The sequence below is a fragment of the Diabrotica virgifera genome, chromosome 5 (genome assembly GCF_917563875.1).
Source record: "Diabrotica virgifera virgifera chromosome 5, PGI_DIABVI_V3a".
NCBI lineage: Eukaryota > Metazoa > Arthropoda > Insecta > Coleoptera > Chrysomelidae > Diabrotica > Diabrotica virgifera.
The window spans coordinates 232,641,399-232,658,829 of record NC_065447.1 but is presented as its reverse complement, the minus strand read 5'-3'; the positions used below and the strand labels follow the sequence as shown (position 1 = coordinate 232,658,829).

Below are 17,431 nucleotides of genomic sequence, written 5' to 3'. Positions count from 1 at the left end.
CCCCCCTAGCTTTTCGGGAAAGAACAAAAATTAAATTTATATTACATAAACGTATTTTTGTCACAAAATTATTGGATAATTTTGAGAGATAAATTGGAAACAACATGTATTAATAAAAAAATTCACATATTGGGTAATTAATAGTTTAACAAAAAATCTGTGTGTCTGCGACAGCGGTCTATATGGAATGTGCATAATACACATTTCGCACAGTCACGGTATGCTATTAACGAAAACATTGAAAGAGATTAGAAACGTGGGAACATAATATACATATACTGTAATCGACACCCAAAATTACAAATTAAATGAATTATTTATAATACTGCAAAGAAATTTATATCAGCAAGAAATCCGATCTCTAACCGATAATCACTAATGAGCCATTTGTCTTTGAGAACTGGCACTATAAAGATAAAGTGTAAAATCTGTGAAGTAATAATATTTGTTTTCTTTATTAAGTTTTGTGTACACGGAATAGAACCATCTTCATAAGCAGAAATAAATTCATATTGAAAAATAATTTTTAAAATTTATTTAACATAGTTAGTCAAATTTTAGTTTGCAATAGTATTTTTTTAGTAAGTACATAGATTATTTTTAAAGTGTACATTATGATGAACAGAACAATTTTATTTAAATGAAAAACAGGTGATCTTTTATGACCATGACGAATGAGTGGTATATACAGGGTGTCCCAAAAGTAGCGGGAAGGTCGAATAATTCGCGAAATGAACATCGGATCGAAAAACTGAAAAATATGTGTTAAATATTTCTCAAAAATCTATGCGATGACACTAAACAAGTCCACCACTTCAACCCCTGGGTGTGGAGCGGGGGGTAACTTTAAAACCTTAAATGGAACGAATGGAACCCCTAATTTTTATTGCAGATTTGGATTTTCCTTGTAAAAATAAGCAAATTGTATTCGAGCCATTTTGCGAATTGTGGATAGATAGCGCTATAATCGGAAAAAACGATATATCGTGATACCATAGCAAAATTATAGAAACGGTCTAATATCTCGAGAAATATACTTCCAAATGAAAAACTAAAAAACACGTGTTTAATATTTTTCAAAAATCTATAGAATGACACCAAACAGGATTTTTCATTCCACACTCTGGAGGTGGGGTGAGAATTAACTTTAAAATCTTAAATAGGAACCCCGTTTTTTATTGCAGATTGAGTTTCCTCCTCAAAAAATAAGTAACATTTATTCGAAACTTTTTTTTAGAATTGTTGACGGATGGCGCTATAATCGGAAAATGCGATTTGTTTGCGTCATCTATCATCGATTCTAAAAATGTTTGGAATATATGTGACTTATTTTTCATAAGGAAGGATTCTTAATCTGCAAAAATAAAGGGGGCTTCTTTTTAAGATTTTAAAGTAAAAACTTGGTTCGACACATACTCATGGTTAGTCTACTCGCCAAAGTTGAAGGCAGGACTTTGCAAGCATTGTATTCCTTTCAAACGGGTTTTAAAGAGAGGCGCAACTTTTGTGGCACCCATGACATTTCCATTTAAAAACTTGGTCTAGTATTTAAATGTATGAATAATTTCTCAAACAGGGTTCAAACTAGCTTTTTTAGGTGGTTTAAACTACAGTAGACTCCCTCTATAACGAGAACTGAAATGGTGGACTAATTATCTCGTTATAAGCGGATCTCGTTATATCAATCAACAATAATATTGAAATGTTTTGATGCCTCTTACGTAGTTTATTAGGTGTCGATGGTCAACCTGAACAGTGAACAATGAGACTTCGCCGTCATAAATTGTAAATTTCCTATAATATTCAATATCGGTCGATAAACAGGCAGAAGTTTATTACAGGTGGCTGAGTTTATTACTGAGTTTATTACAGCAGTGGCCTCGATAATAAGAGAGATGTTGGGCATTTCTATGTACAGGCAGCTGGGGCATTTATTTATTTATGACCATTACAACGCTAAAAACAGGTAAAGACACGTATTCTTCCATTTCAATTTTCCTCGTTTTAACCAAATATGCCTCGTTATAGAGCGTTATATTTCAATAGGAATTTCATGGGACACCTAATGTACCTCGTTATAAGCGAAACCTCGTTATATCCGTGTTCGTTATAGAGAGAGTCTACTGTATTGTCATCCGAAATATACAAAATGTAATGTGCAACATCTTCACGTTTGGCCCCCCCCTAAAAATTTTTATATGGGCGCCCTTGGCTGTAGTGTCAAAAGTTAGAATAGCAATGATGATTGCCAACCTTTGTTGCGGAGATGGCATGTAAAGAAGAATAAGCGTTCGATATTAAATTGTAATAAAGCCAGAACAAATATCAAATGATGTTTGGCAATACAAATTCGTTAATACTTAACGAGAGAATAGTTTTACTTAAATAGTTAATCCCCATAAAAATTTATTTATATGGTTTTTAAACCATGTCATTTAAAGTAAATAACCTTGAATGGAATTTCCCATCTTATGATGAATCATGACGGTTCGCCGACTTACTTTCACGTAAAAATCAGATTAACAACAACACTAGCTTTGTTAAAGTCAGTTCTGTCTGGTACCGCATCAGTAAAAAAATAATATTGTGTTCTTATAAAAATAAGTTGTAAAGTTAGTCGGAAAACTCTAAACGAAAAGTTGTTGTAGCCAATTGGGGTAATTGTTGGTGAGTTGACAAATTATAGTTATAGAGTTAGTTATATTATAAAATCAATTCGGTGACCCAAATGACGCACTAAGTAGGTACATTGTATAGGCCCTAATCGCGGTTTTACGATTCTATTTTCAATTTGATGTACTTTACTCTGGAAATTTTGAATTAACACTTGTTTTTACGCCATTATAAATCTTTTTAACGTTCTGTGTATAAATAAAAATAAAAACATTTATTGCCTTAATGATATTCATTCCTAAGATTTTTCATTTCTTCTTGTGATGTTCGGATGTTCCGCTTCTGAACCATTACCTTTTGGATACCAGATCATGTCGTGGACTTCTGGACGTCTTTTTCTGTAGGTACTTACTGTGGCATCGTACCGGTTTTGGTAACCACCGAACCACCTGGCTGATTACCTGATCAGATGGTCGAGTCTGTGTCTATATATTATGTAATGTACATCCTCTGTATCTGATTTCTGGCGAGGATGACTCTTGTTTTAAGGAGTCTTGTTGTGGCTTGGGCTTGGTGGAAGAAGTATTTTAGAGGTCCCGCCCCAGGCAACCAAATAACGTTTACAAAACGTCGAAAAGACGTCATAATTATCACCAAACCACGTCAGTTTATCACGTTTTTTCGACGTCGAAAGTCACGTGAATCTGTCCCACCATAATTGACGTCATTTTTATCACGTTTTAAATACGTGACTTCAAAAACGTAGTTTTTATGTCGTTTTCTAGATTATTTTTCATTTTATGGTTTTAAAGATACACAATAATTATTCGTATGGGCATTGTTGGTATTGCAATTTTTCATTTAACCGTTTTAAATTTTGCCCATAGGCTAAAAGTAAAACTAAATGGAATACTCTCTTAAATGTATAGAATTACAATACCCTTAATGCAACATACCTATATATAATTTTCAGTTTTTATATATACTTACTGTGTCAAAATTGAAACAACATATAAACTGATAAATAATTTATTAACAAATTAATTTAATTAAACTCGATAACACATAATTAGTTCATTAACAGAAAATAAACACCAAATCAAATTAAAACATAACCTCAAACAATTTTCAAGAAGAATTATTGCGTTAAACTAATTCACTTAAGAAAAACGAATGAAAATCTCTTAATTAACACGTTTCTTCAACTAAATATCTAAATGAAAAGTCTTATTTTACCACACAAAGCACCTAAACAACAAATGAAACACTTCTAATGGAAATTGTTTGGAGTCATAAGCATTAAGTCTTTAAGCTCCTCCTAATTTTGTGACGTCAGACTTAGGCTGTCTGGAATGAAAACGTGTTTGTAGACGTATTTTAACGTAATTAATCTTACGTATTTAAAATCACCTAGAAAAAAAAATGTTTATACGATGTAATCTTCAAACACGTGTATATCGCACCATCAATGCAAGACTATCACAACTCAAAAATTGGCGTTTTTTGTTTTTTATGAATCTGTAATGGTAATGGTAATCGCACCATCAATGCAAGACTATCACAACCCAAAAATTGGCATTTTTTGTTTTTTATGAATCTGTAATGGTAATGGTTAGTCTAACATAATGCAAGAGTATTAAAACTCAAAATTAATATTGTTTAATAATGTCATATTAAATTTTGCGTTATAATACTCTTGCATTATGTTAGACTTCCCATTACCATTACAGATTCATAAAAAACAAAAAGTACCAATTTTTGCATTGATGGTGCGATATATTCAACCAAAAACTGACGTTTCTTCGACGTTCTTGAGGTCACTTGGTTGCCTGGGGTCATTTGGGAAGGCACTAATTTGCATATTATTGCACATGTATAGACGCCACATTTGAAGTTTCTTCCTAAGCCACGACTTTAGCATTAAATAATTTCAATACTCAGTAATAAAATTTCTAACCAACCACTAACTTAAAGACAATTCTTAGACCATTTTTAGATGCGCCATAATATACAAATTAGTGCCTTCCCAAATGACAGGACCTCTATCATATTCTCAGCCACCTGCCTCAGCAGTTTGTACTGGAGCCTTTCTTGGATGGTTGCATTTGTGACTCTGTCTTGACACGTTGATCCGTCTATCAACCTTTAACACGCTGTCTCTGTTCTCTCTAAGTTACTTAAGTTGCATTCTGCCGTGGAACTCAATACTTGAACCACTAGCGGATCCAGAAATTTTTTTGGGGGGGGGTCATGGATCTTTAGGGTGATTACTTTTCTTTGATGCAAGGTCACTTTTAGTCTTTACCACCAATAGAATAAGTGGATATTCAAATATTTTGGGGGGGAGGATCATGACCGTGACCCACCCCTCTGGATCCGCCACTGACTTGGACCTGGTACATGTATCTGTACCAGGACTTGGACCTTGTACTCGTATTTTTTTGGCTTTCATTAGGGGGCAGGTCCTAAAAATGTAAGGTAAATGTAAGTCTATTTACTAACATGGCTTTTACCTTGGCTTGTTTCGTATGCTTCGAGAAGTTCAGCTTCATGTCGAGTTTACTCCTAGGTATTTGACGGATCGTTACGATCTGGGCCCTGATTCTAAATCAAATTTCGACCAAAAACAAGTCGCTTTCAATATGGCGACTGTCGAAATTATTTGACACGGAGATGAATGAATGGCCAAAAGCGAGGTTAGGTTTAGTTTAGATGTGTTTTGTTTATTTCTTGCAAGGAAAACTAAATCAAAAGGTATTATAATATAGCTGGGTTTAATTGAAATTTGCTTGTTTTGAGGAATTAGATAGAATAGTATTAAATTAGAAATATAATAATTGAGAATGTCCACAACATGAATCATCAACTCAATGAAAGATGTGAGGTAATAATCTGGGAAAATTAGTAAAAAACAAGGAAAATTAATTACCAGCTATTTTATTGCTGGACATGCTGAAATCAAATCTTAAGATTTCCTATATTAGTAATATAGCTGTGCAAAGTCCACAGAAAGTGTGCTATTTTGTTTATAAACAAATTAGCACTCCGAAATCTTTTTTTTATTATTGCTCTATAACTCCGAAAATTTTAACTTTAAACCAAAACACTCACATAAAAATTGACAATAATTTAATTCTGCACATTGATAATTTATTCCAATTTCCTTCGACGGAAATTTTCTTCGGAAAATTCGGGTTTTCCAAACAAAATCTTTAATTTTCAACTAAAATTTGAGGGAAGTAATTATTTATCAATAATTAAATAATTTGGTGACAGTGACATAAATCTTTTTTGTTATGAGTGTCTTGAAGATATGAAAATTTGTATGTACAAAGAGGACCGGAATTAAAAGGTATCTAATGGTTCAAAGATTAAAATCCTGTTGTTTATAACTCTGTCGCAAATGCCGGTCAAATTTGACCGGTTATACCTGGAATCACTCCTCGCAATTCAATTTGTTTTTCTTCGAAAAGGACACAGAAGCCGTGCTCTTTTCAACAGCGTTAACTTAATTTAATTTAATCTAATATTTTCTGAGGGGTTCTATTTGTTTATAAGCCAAAAAATTGTTTCTTTATAACATTCCTGAGACCGCTCAAATGGTCCAATTTCAATCCTGTAAGGTACGTTGAATAGGTATAGTGCTTTTTTATATGAAAATCATAGTTATTCTGGTGTATCATAATCTTTCTGGTTATTATTTCGACCGAAATTTTTTAATTAACATTTTAATTATTGCTAAACTATTGGTTAGATTGTCGCCGGTCTCCTGATATACAGAGAGGGGCTAAATTATGGAATAAATTCATTTTCTCTAAAATGGACGATTTTAGAGAAAAATCCCGAAACAGGTCGATTTTTATTTTTAAATTAAATTTCTTGGCATATATTTCAAACTAGTGACGTCATCCATCCGAGCGTGATGACGTAATTATTTTTTTAAATAGGAATATGGGTTCGTGTTGTAGCTCATTTACAAAGGCGTTCAATGCTCTATTCAGTATTATAAACATTAATATCATTATTTATACAGGGAGGCCAAAAAAAATTTTGAATTAAATTAATTGACGCAAGAAGAAGAATGCATGTAATTTATTTAACTCAAAATACATTCTATTGCTGTCAGAAAATAGAAAAAAATGTTTATTTTGCAAATAAACATTGCTTTTAGCTTAAATTAAAAGTTCAAACTGCCAATAGGTAGGAGGGAGGCTGTTTGTGATTTAATTTAAGCGAAAAGAAATGTTTATTTGTGAAATAAACCTTTTTTTCTATTTTCTGACAGCAGTACAATGTATTTTGAGTTAAATAAATTACATACATTCTTCTTTGCGCCAATTAATTTAATTCAAAATTTTTTTTGGCAACCCTGTATAAATACCTAATGATATTAATGTTTATATTACTGAATAGAGAATTAAACGCCCTTTCAAATGACCTACCACACGACCCCTATTCCCATTAACAAAATTATCGATTACGTCATCACGCTCAGATGGATGACGTCACTAGTATGAAATATATGCCAAAAAATTGTAATTTAAAAATAAAAATCGACCTCTTTCGGGATTTTGCTCCAAAATCGTCCGTTTTAAAGAAATGAATTTATTCCATAATTTAGCCCCTCTGTATAATCTACTATAATAAATCTTTCATGTCTTCAATTATTTAATTATTGATAAATAATTAGGTACTTCCCTAAAATTTTAATTGAAAATGGCAGATTTTTTGGGAAAACTCGGATTTTCTGAGTAAAATTTTTGTTGAAGGAAATCGGAAAAAAAATAACTTTGTGCAGAACTAAATTACGGTGAATTTTTATTTGAGTGTTTTTGGCTCAAAGGAAAAATTATAGGAGTTACAGACCACTAATTGAAAAAAAAAAAAGAAGATTTAGGAGTGCTAATTTGTTTATAAATAAAATAACACACTTTCTGCGGACTTGTCATACCCCATATTACTAATATATGCAATCTTAAGATTCGATTTTAGCAATAAAATAGCTGGTAAATAATTTTTCCCAAAAATGGTATTTTTTCGATAATTTTCCCAGACTATCAACAAAATCCAAGAAACCGAAGCGCCAACCCAAATTCTGAGCAGTCTCAACATGATAAGGTTAATATCCCCAAGAATCGCTATACTCTCCGGCTGTCATGGCGGTGTCGAAATGAAATTGCGACTGTCGAAATGAATTAGAATCAGGCCCCTGGTAACGTTTCCTGTCATCGTGAGTTCTATAACTTGTGGATTGTGTTGCTGCGTAAAGATGATAAACCGCGTCTTCTCCGCGTTGATTTTGATCTTCCATTTGCCCGTGAGCCCGCGAATTCTTAAATTCATCCTAAATGGTTTTCTAGAGTTTGGACAATTCTTCTGTCTTCTTTTCTTGATGTGTAGATGGCTGTTTAGTCTGCATACAGGGCTATGTTTGTTCTTGCAAAAGTTGGTAAGTCTGAAACAACAATGTTGTATAAAATGGGCGATAAAATATTGCTCTGAGGCATCCCTTCCTGGACTTGTATTCTGGGCATCTTTTGGTTGGCTGGAACTTGAATAGTTCTATTAGTTAAATATTTGTCACAATAAATATTCAATAAATAATCAGGCAACCTAACTAGCTCTATCCATCTTGAAGATAGGGGCTTCCTTTCAGACCGTTTCGTACTTCTTTTCTATATCCAGCATGGCCAATCCTGTCTTTTGTTTCCTGTTGAACCAGATGGATTTTTATGTCGCTGATAACTCCACGTTCTGTGAATTGTGAAGTTTTTCTTTTTATGGAATTTATCCATTTCGATATTACAGATATTGTCGAGGATTTTTTTACTTCGTTTATCGATTTCGGAAGACTCAGTGTTGGCTTGTAGATCAGTAACAACGAATTAAAAAATATGTAGCTATTTTCCTAACTAGTGCGGAAAGTGATACTTTCCCGCACGAGACTGCCGTGGACCCGAACGACGCGATAGCGGAGTTCGGGCAAGCAGTCTTGTGCGGGAAAGACATTTTCCGCATGAGAAAGCCACAACAAATAGAGCTATATACATTTTTATTTAGGAATGAAAATACTCAAAATAATACGCCGTGCGGAAAAGTGCAACTTTCGGAAACGAAATGCGTGCGGGAGAGTGGCTGTTTTAGCACGGCCGTAAAAAAATAATTATAGCGATTGTATTGCTGGATATCATAATATATCATTAGGATATTAATGCATCCAACTATTTCTTTTGTAACTCTTTTTAAAGAAGCAAACAAAAGGTAAAAAATATTGATTTTAGGGGATTTTTTATGTAAAAAATGTAAAAAAAAATAATTTCCTACAAGATTAACATATTGCGAATAGTATGTAACGAAAAAAAGACTCGTTTATTATTATTTTTAAATATGTATGGGCATATCAAATATTAATATCAAGATTTATAACTTATGTAGGTAGACATAATCATTCCACTCAAATGACGTACTAAGCACATTGTAGAAAATATTCTAAATACCCTACTCGCTGTTTTACGATTCGATTTTCAGTTTGATATACTTTATTCTGCAAAATTTGAATCAACACTTGTTTTTACGCTATTATAATTCTTTTAGTCCACAGAATATCGTCCTTTTTGGAAGATGATTACAAAAGTCTTAAAAGTGGTCTTAACTGCTTCGTTTGAGTGAGTCTACCACTTTCTGAAAAATTTCAGCGTGCAGATTGGACGCGCATCCGCGTTCCGCGTCATTAACATATTTATGTTGTCGGACTAACGAAACGCGGCTGTAAATTTGTCGGACAAGAGATCGACAATCTTTATTAATTAAACATAAGTACTTTAAATTGAAAATTAAGAGTTTTGTAATATAATTATTTTTACGTATATTTTTTCACCTCCCGAGAAGGGGTAAAACTCACCCCCAGGGCAAAAGCACACATCGACACACTATAATTTTTCTTCTTTGGCATGTTAGATATCAGTATGCCGAATTTCATATCAATCCAAGCGGTTCTTTAAAATTTAGAGCAAAAACCGTGATTCAATGTACTAGATACCAAAGAATAGTATTTATTAGATAATATTTAATGAAACTGTGAACTAATACAAAACATAAAGAAAGGTTAGCCTTATACTGGGAAAATAAAGTTTTTGATATAACATACAGATAAACGTCACATATACATAACTTTTTAATTATAGGGGTTCCATTAGAGAAAATGAAATAAAATTATTCATTTTTTCGTTTCCATTAAGCCCATACCGTGTGTTGTCACGGTATATATGGGCAAAGTAAAAGTCATTTAATATAAATAATATCATAACAGTACAAACACCATTATCAAAATCGATGAAAATAACCATCGTACTACTTTAACAGTAAAACTATAATATTAAAATTATTTTTCAGATTAAAAATTCCGATATTATTGCAGTTCATGGTAGATATTAATAAGTGGTATCAACATAGAGGCACAAATATTAATTTTTATAATGTACAGTGTTTAATTTCAACTTCTTTATATACCGGATCACTCTCTCTTCAGACCTTGCTCCCCGGAGGGAGTGTTAGGTCTCGTGATGTTGGATATTGTCCGTCTCTAAAGATCTATATCTCTGGCCATTTCTTATAACTAATGCATAAGTCTTTTGCATAAATATTACTGTAATTTGGTCGATCTATCTTAGGGATCTTTCTCATATCCTCCTCTGAATATTTTCGTTGGTATGTGGGTTGTTCAAGCTATCTTCAAGATCCTTTTATAAAGCCAGAGTTAAAATGCTTCAAAATTTTTCATTAGCGTTATATTGAGCGTCCAAGCCCCCATTCCATACAATAGTATTGACCATTCATAACAATGCAGAAAACGACATCTAAGACTAATATTAATGCTACTGTTACAAAATAAGCTTTTCATTTTGATAAAACTTTGGCGGGCTACCTCTATATTCTCGCTCTTACTTCTTGTTTATAATCAAGGTAATTGTTGAATCAGCAGCCAAGATATTTGTATTGATCTACGTATTCAAGCTGTTGGTGGTGCACATATCTTGCAAGGGATACATTTTTGTTCTTTGATATTTTCAAACTTTGGTTTTCGCAGTATTGATCTTCATCCTCATTTTTTCACAACTCTCAGTGACCCTATACTCTATTTAACAGTATTTGGAGAGTATGATCCGAATAAGTCATTAAAACAGCGTTTCTACATAGCAGCTGTTATTTAGTCTTTGTCCGTTTATCCTGATACCCAGTACCGGCGCTAGGGTATAAGGTGCCCGCCTGCAAAGCTAGCATAGGCGCCCTTAATTATTTTATTAGTAGGTATTTTGTATAACACCAATAGAAAAAAGCTCATTTTGGCGCCCCCAAACAGGGGCGTCCGCCTGCAGTGCATCCCTTGCAGGCCCGTTATCGCCGGCCTGCTTATACTGATACCTTCTGAAGAATGCTATAGAGCGTTTGCAAATATTACCTCCGAGTAGACGTTAAACAGTATTGGAACAGCACACAACCCTGTCTAACACCTCGTTGTATTTCAATTGGCTTTGTCATGTTACCATTGGTTTTTATGATTCCTGTCTTATTCCAATAAATAGCTTGTATAATTTGAAAATCTCTTTTGTCGACTGCGGTGTCGTTCAATCTTTCTTTCAAGATCCTGTGCTGGATCGAAAACATTTTCAAAATCTATAAAACAGACAAAAGATCTGCCTGTTGATCTTTGCACCTTTGTACCATAGTCTCGTGTCCCCGTGTCTTTCCTGAAGCCAAACTGTTCTTGACCGGTGACCTCGTTACGTCTTCTATACAGGGTGTTTCATTAATAATTGTCCATAAAGTAACTGGAGAAACTTTAGCACAAAATACGAAGATTTAACCTAAAAAACTTAAATAAAATGTGGTTGCTTACTGAGTTATAGGGTGTTTTATCTAAAAATTGAAAAACTATTTTTGCTCAGCATTTTAAAACTGTTCGACGTATCCTTTTCATACTTGGCAGGAAGTATAGGTACTGTACAAAACTACTAAAGAAACACCCTGTATATTCTGTTATGTACGATTCACAAGAAAAGTTAGAATATTATAAGCTAATTTATTTATAAAGAAGATAAGTAAAGAATAGGTAAGCAATTTTATTTAATATTATCTGTTTTCTTTTCAGAATGCTTCGACCCCAAAGTGCCACGTCAAGGCAAGAAACAGAAATGGCTTCAAAAAGTATGCGAGAACTTCAAGCGCTTGGCAACGGAGGAGATCCCGTCCAACGTCTTAGGCTGATATGTTTATCTAGAGGAGCTACCGGAATCTTAGGACTTGGAAGGTAAGAATTCTTCTGCTTAAGGTTCCGTCTTCTTTCGAAAGTTGGGGATCATCATGATTATTTGTATTCTGTTCTAAAAAGCTGGCTAAATGAGCAACTAGACATTTTTTTGAGATTGCACAGCCATGACATTCATCGCCTTCCAATGCTACGCTTTCCTAAAATCTTTCCCCGCATGATATTCTGCAGAAGCTGGTATTTTGTTCCTCTCAACACGTGGCCAAGGTATTGTAGCTGGCGTATCTTCATTTTATTATTCAGTTCTGGTTGTTTTGAGTCTTTGCGAGACTTTTTTTATTCGTAAACCACATAACAATTTCATGTTCTTAGTAGATTCATAGAGCATACTTTTCAGAAAAAGTATATACTGAGAATATGCGTAATTACCATTGCGAATGTGCAGAGAAAATACTAAGTATATACTACATTACAGTACTTAAACGTTCTATGTCTATACTTAGAATGTACTACCGCACTTCTGTTTAGTATATACCAAGAACATACTTTTTAGAAGGTTCTAAGGAGGTGCTATAAACCTTCTATTTATATACTTAGAATGTACTATCGCACATATTTTTAGTATATGGGAAGAATATTCCAAGGAAGTGCTATATACCTTCTAGTTATATACTTAGAATGTACTATCGCACATATTTTTAGTATATGGGAAGAATATTCCAAGGATGTGCTATATATTTCTCAGAAGTATGTTTTCAACATCACCCAATCTCATCCTAGGTTCTACTAATATATTATATTTTCATATTTTAATTGCATATGAGAATGTAGTTTTTACATTCTACAATATTACGTAAAAAGTAAGTATAACCCTAATAACACAAAACATTCCATGAATGTTCCTAGAATGTACACACAGGACATTGAAAACATTCCTGGAATGTCCCCAAATGCACACGAATGTCCCTGGAAAGTCCCAGGAAAGTGCTGTGTCAGCATTTTAAATATTCTTAGAATGTTCTGTTGGAACATTCCATGAATGTCTACGAATGTTCTTTGGACATTCACAGTCTATTTTTTAGACTGAATGTCTTGTTGGAACATTCCATGAATGTTCTTTGGACATTCACAGTATATTTTTAGACTGAATGTCTTGTTAGAACATTCCATGAATGTCTACGAACGTTCTTTGAACATTCACAGTATATTTTTTAGACATTCACTGAAATATATCGTCAGTAATGTGACAATACCTCCTATATGTTTTTTCATGAGGTTTGCAGGAGACGAAAAACATTTTTTAAGGTCACTTTCTGTTTTCATACGTATTCTGACTTTTTTGTAGTAAATAGATAGCTGAATTTACTGCAAAACAAGTCAAAAAATATATGAAAACAGGAGGTGGCCAAAACAAGTTTTTAGTCTATCTTACAAATCTCTTGAAAAAAACAGATAGGAGGTATTGTCACATCACTGACGATATGTGGCCATACCAAATAATACATCCTTGATAAATATAAACATTTTTATTGCAAAAAATCTTTACATACATTTTTTAATGTAATTTACTGACATTCCTAAATATTATAAAAAAATGTGTCACATTTGCTTTGTAAACCTTTCTTTTGCTTTTCGTAGCCACATATTCCGTTTCCTTTCTGGTTTTTTGTAGACCACTTCTCTCAGCTGATTCTAAAAGAAAATAAAATAAAAGGTAATTTTTCTATCCTTTACAATTGAATGGTGGGCTACAACAATGTTGTAAGCGACAGAATTAAGATTATGCAGGAGATGGAAAAAACTTATTGACAAGTCATTTATGACAATACGGATACCAATATTGCGGTACGAAAAACTCGGGGAAGGTAAAATGTTTTTAGCCTGATTGAAAGATGCTCGCATTGGTCATTGGATATACAATAATATTGCATTAAAACCTCACTTTGACCCAATCTGTCGCTTACAACGTTGTTGTAGCCCACCATTCAATTAACAATCAGAAGAAATATTATTTACAGGTAATAATACGCATAAATAATAATAATAAAAAAATAAATATTAAATAATATTTAAATAAATAATAAACAATATTTAATAAATAAAATAATAATAATGAACATTTTGTATTTTGACAACTACATCCGACGTGGAAGTAGAAACCTTAATAAAATTATTTTTTCAAGTAAATTGTGGCTTATTTCCTCATTAGAATAGTTAATTACAAAAAAGCCACAAAGAAATAGATTTTTCACAAACAAATAAGTATTTAGTATTCATTATATTTATTGTTTTTATTATTTACTTTAATGTCCTACTGGTACATTATTTGACAAATAATGACATTTCGAAGTCTGTTAAGTATGATATAACGCCCTTGGGCATTAAATTTAAATAACGACTTAGATACTGTCAAGTTGACAAATATCAACCTAAGTAAAACTATGGTTACCACAATTATGTTACTACTGTTACTGGTAAATGTACTTATTTAAAAACTAATCAATTCAAAATTCATTCAAATTTTTCGCATATAAAGAATAATTTAGTCAGACATTAAACGTTGACGGCACCACAGGTATTATAATAATAACGCTTTCGGTCAACGTATATCCCTCAGGCCCTTGTTAAAAACACCATTGACCTCAAGCGTTATTATCCTTATAATACCCTTGGTACCTTAATAACTGTAACATAAGATTATACCTTAATTCTTGTTTTCTATTTCTGATGTTTTTATTTATTTACATTGAATATTAATCTGTTTTGTTGTATAATCTACTTCGCAATAATTATGTGATATATTTGACTTAAAATGAATTCAAAAATTTTTTGCAGTTGGGCAACAATGTCAACTTAGATCTCCGATGTAGATAATGAATTACAACAGTATCTATATTGTACAGACTGTATTATTAATTAGGTTATTTATTTATTTATTTATTGAAATATACATCCACCAGGTATAAACCCATAAAGGTGTACATAAGAAAACTACATACATTGACTGAACACTTGATGACAAAATATAAAATAAAATAAAGAATAACCAAAAATGTTTCTGTTGTTAATACACATACACAATAATAAACAAAGACCTTAATAAAGAAAAATAACATGGCATCAATTCGATAAGCTATTGCGTATTTCGCGTTTAAAGATGTTAAAACCAAGAAAAAAAATGCATATACCTGTGTGACATAAGCTATTGGAACAGCACAGTCTCTTAAACGAACAGATGAAAGTGAAGTTCTGTCAATATCTTTTTCTAAAAAGTGTTTTGAACATACTCCTCTATTAACAAATCTGATCTATACTTCATGTCTTCTTCGCAGGATCTTCTGGAAAGCTAAAAATACAAAATATATGCATTACTAAGCATTATTAACAAATTTTAGTTTTAAATAAAAAATATGATTAATGGACTCACAAAATATTATAAAACAGCTTAGAAATTGTTTATTAGTATAGTCGGTTCCCCAAACTCTGACACAACTGGCTAGTGATTTTAGTAGGTAATTTTTTTTGTTTTTGGCCAATTTTGCCAAAATTACAGTAATTATTAACTATTTAGTTATTATTTTTTTTTGCCAATTTTACCAAATTGGCAAAATTATTTACTAAAATCACTAGCCAGTTGTGTCTGAGACTCAGTAGTACTGAGACTGAGTTTAGCAAATCGACTATAACAGCGGTTCTCAACCTTTTTGAGTGATGTACCACCTACAGTTATTTTTATTATTTTTGGTACCACCTATATTTTTAAATTGTGTTATCAATACTTACTAAGTACTACTATTTTAATTTTTTCTGTGTTTTGTGTACCACCGCCAATAATGATATGTACCACCAGTGGTACATGTACCACAGATTGAGAATCTCTGGACTATAATATTCTGTGTATTCATTAGTTAGTACTGCATATTATAGTGTGTGGTCTACCATCCTATTTATAAAGGCATACATTAGCAAAAACGCAAAAAGAATTACTTTAGTTTTACAAATCCTATTGTTATTATCTCTATCTACTATTTTAGTTAGGAATAAGCGAAGTTTGTGGCTTATTCACAATTATTATTAAAATAATAAATGGATATGACCAATTATTAACTTATAAAATAAAATAATAATTCTTCTGATTTATGCCTTTTATTCACTTTGTTATATCTAGGTTACTTAAAAGATTTTTTATGAATAGTATTATTAGGGTATTAATAGTATTAATTTATTTTCTGAAATACAGGGCATGCCTTCGTTTACATATTTGCATACTAACCTTTTAATAGGGCTTTTCATTCACAGTCATTTGTTTGGAGCTTCTGTCATAATTGAAACGTTATTCCTGCAGATTTTTTTATCTACATTTGTTTCTGCTACTCCAACTGCGTTAAAAACAGGACACCATTTTATTCACTATGTTAATAATACTATTAAAGCTATTATAAAAGTATCCGAATTAAAAAAATATTCTTAAAAAGCACAAACAACGATCCACCCACGGCAAAGCAAGGTGGCCAAGATGAAGATGAAGATGCCAAGATGGCCGAAGCGAGGTCGTTGGTTGGTCGTTTTTAGTCACGTGATGCCCTCTCAAGCGCCATGCACAAAAATATATGCACGGCGAATTTGAAAATGAACGCAAAAGAAATAAATATAAATGCCTCTCTTGGGTTTTGCATAAGTTATAAGTATTTTTTTTATTAACAAAATCGCATTCCAAATTGAATATTCGCGAACAATAATTTTTATTACATTTGTATGTTTATAATATTGTATTAATTGAACTTGGGAAACTCTTTAAATTTGACATATTATTGCACTGTAGGCCTAAAGTGTCACTTAGTTTGTCTGGTATGTTATAAGTAATGTTGTATCTGTTACACGTATGTATTATTTCGCAACTTAAAATATAGGAACATTGGTAGTATGTTCACAGAATGTCTTATGGTAACATTCCAGGAATAATTTAAACAGATGTTCACCGAATGTTCCCTAAATGTCCAGGACATTCAAATATTGATAGAACTTTGGTAGTACATTCCTGGAATGTTGTGTGTTGTTAGGGAAAATATAAAATATTACGTAAATTACGCAATATTACGTAAAAAGTAAGTGTAAAATATAAAATATAGGTACCTATGTATAATAAATATTATATGGGTAAGTAGGTATATATAAAATATAAGTAATATATTTAGTTATTATGTGCACATCAAAATAAAAATGCTGCTTATATATTATATAATAGCCAAATATATATAATATGTATGTAAATTACTAAAATTTATAGATAGGTATCTATATACATACTTTTACTTACTAGGTATTTAGGAAATCTTGAAGTACCAATATGCATTTATTATCTACAAGCTGCCGGCAAACAAAATAAAAAAGTTATTTATGTATTTTCTTAAAAACGTTTTAATCCTTGTAGCTAGAAATACTTCGTCTTCGCTTCGTCCTAACAGCATAGACACAAATGCCTAACTAACTGTACTGGAAACTATTTTCATATTTTGCCCTTGTTATTTGTTACCTACCCCCTTCCGCTGTGCA

At 32.2% G+C, this 17,431-nt stretch overlaps 1 protein-coding gene and 1 long non-coding RNA gene across 5 annotated transcripts in view; one reads left to right on the top strand and one right to left on the bottom strand.

Moving 5' to 3' along the window:
• Nucleotides 1-17,431, top strand: part of LOC126884724 (calcyphosin-like protein) — an 86,307-nt gene that overhangs the window by 47,477 nt on the left and 21,399 nt on the right. For 3 of the 4 annotated variants that reach the window (XM_050650853.1, XM_050650851.1, XM_050650854.1), the window contains exon 2: nt 11,762-11,920. In XM_050650853.1, coding sequence (XP_050506810.1) covers nt 11,763-11,920 — 158 coding nt within the window. In that variant the 5' untranslated portion in view covers nt 11,762. Of the gene's footprint in view, nt 1-2,505; nt 2,668-11,761; nt 11,921-17,431 lie in introns of those variants that run through there. The other variant, XM_050650852.1, reaches the window with a different exon arrangement.
• On the bottom strand, nt 13,172-16,949 carry LOC126884725 (uncharacterized). Its single transcript, XR_007698136.1, has 3 exons — nt 16,152-16,949; nt 15,067-15,224; nt 13,172-13,570 (listed from the first exon to the last, which is right to left on the bottom strand). It is a non-coding gene; the product is annotated as an uncharacterized LOC126884725 (long non-coding RNA).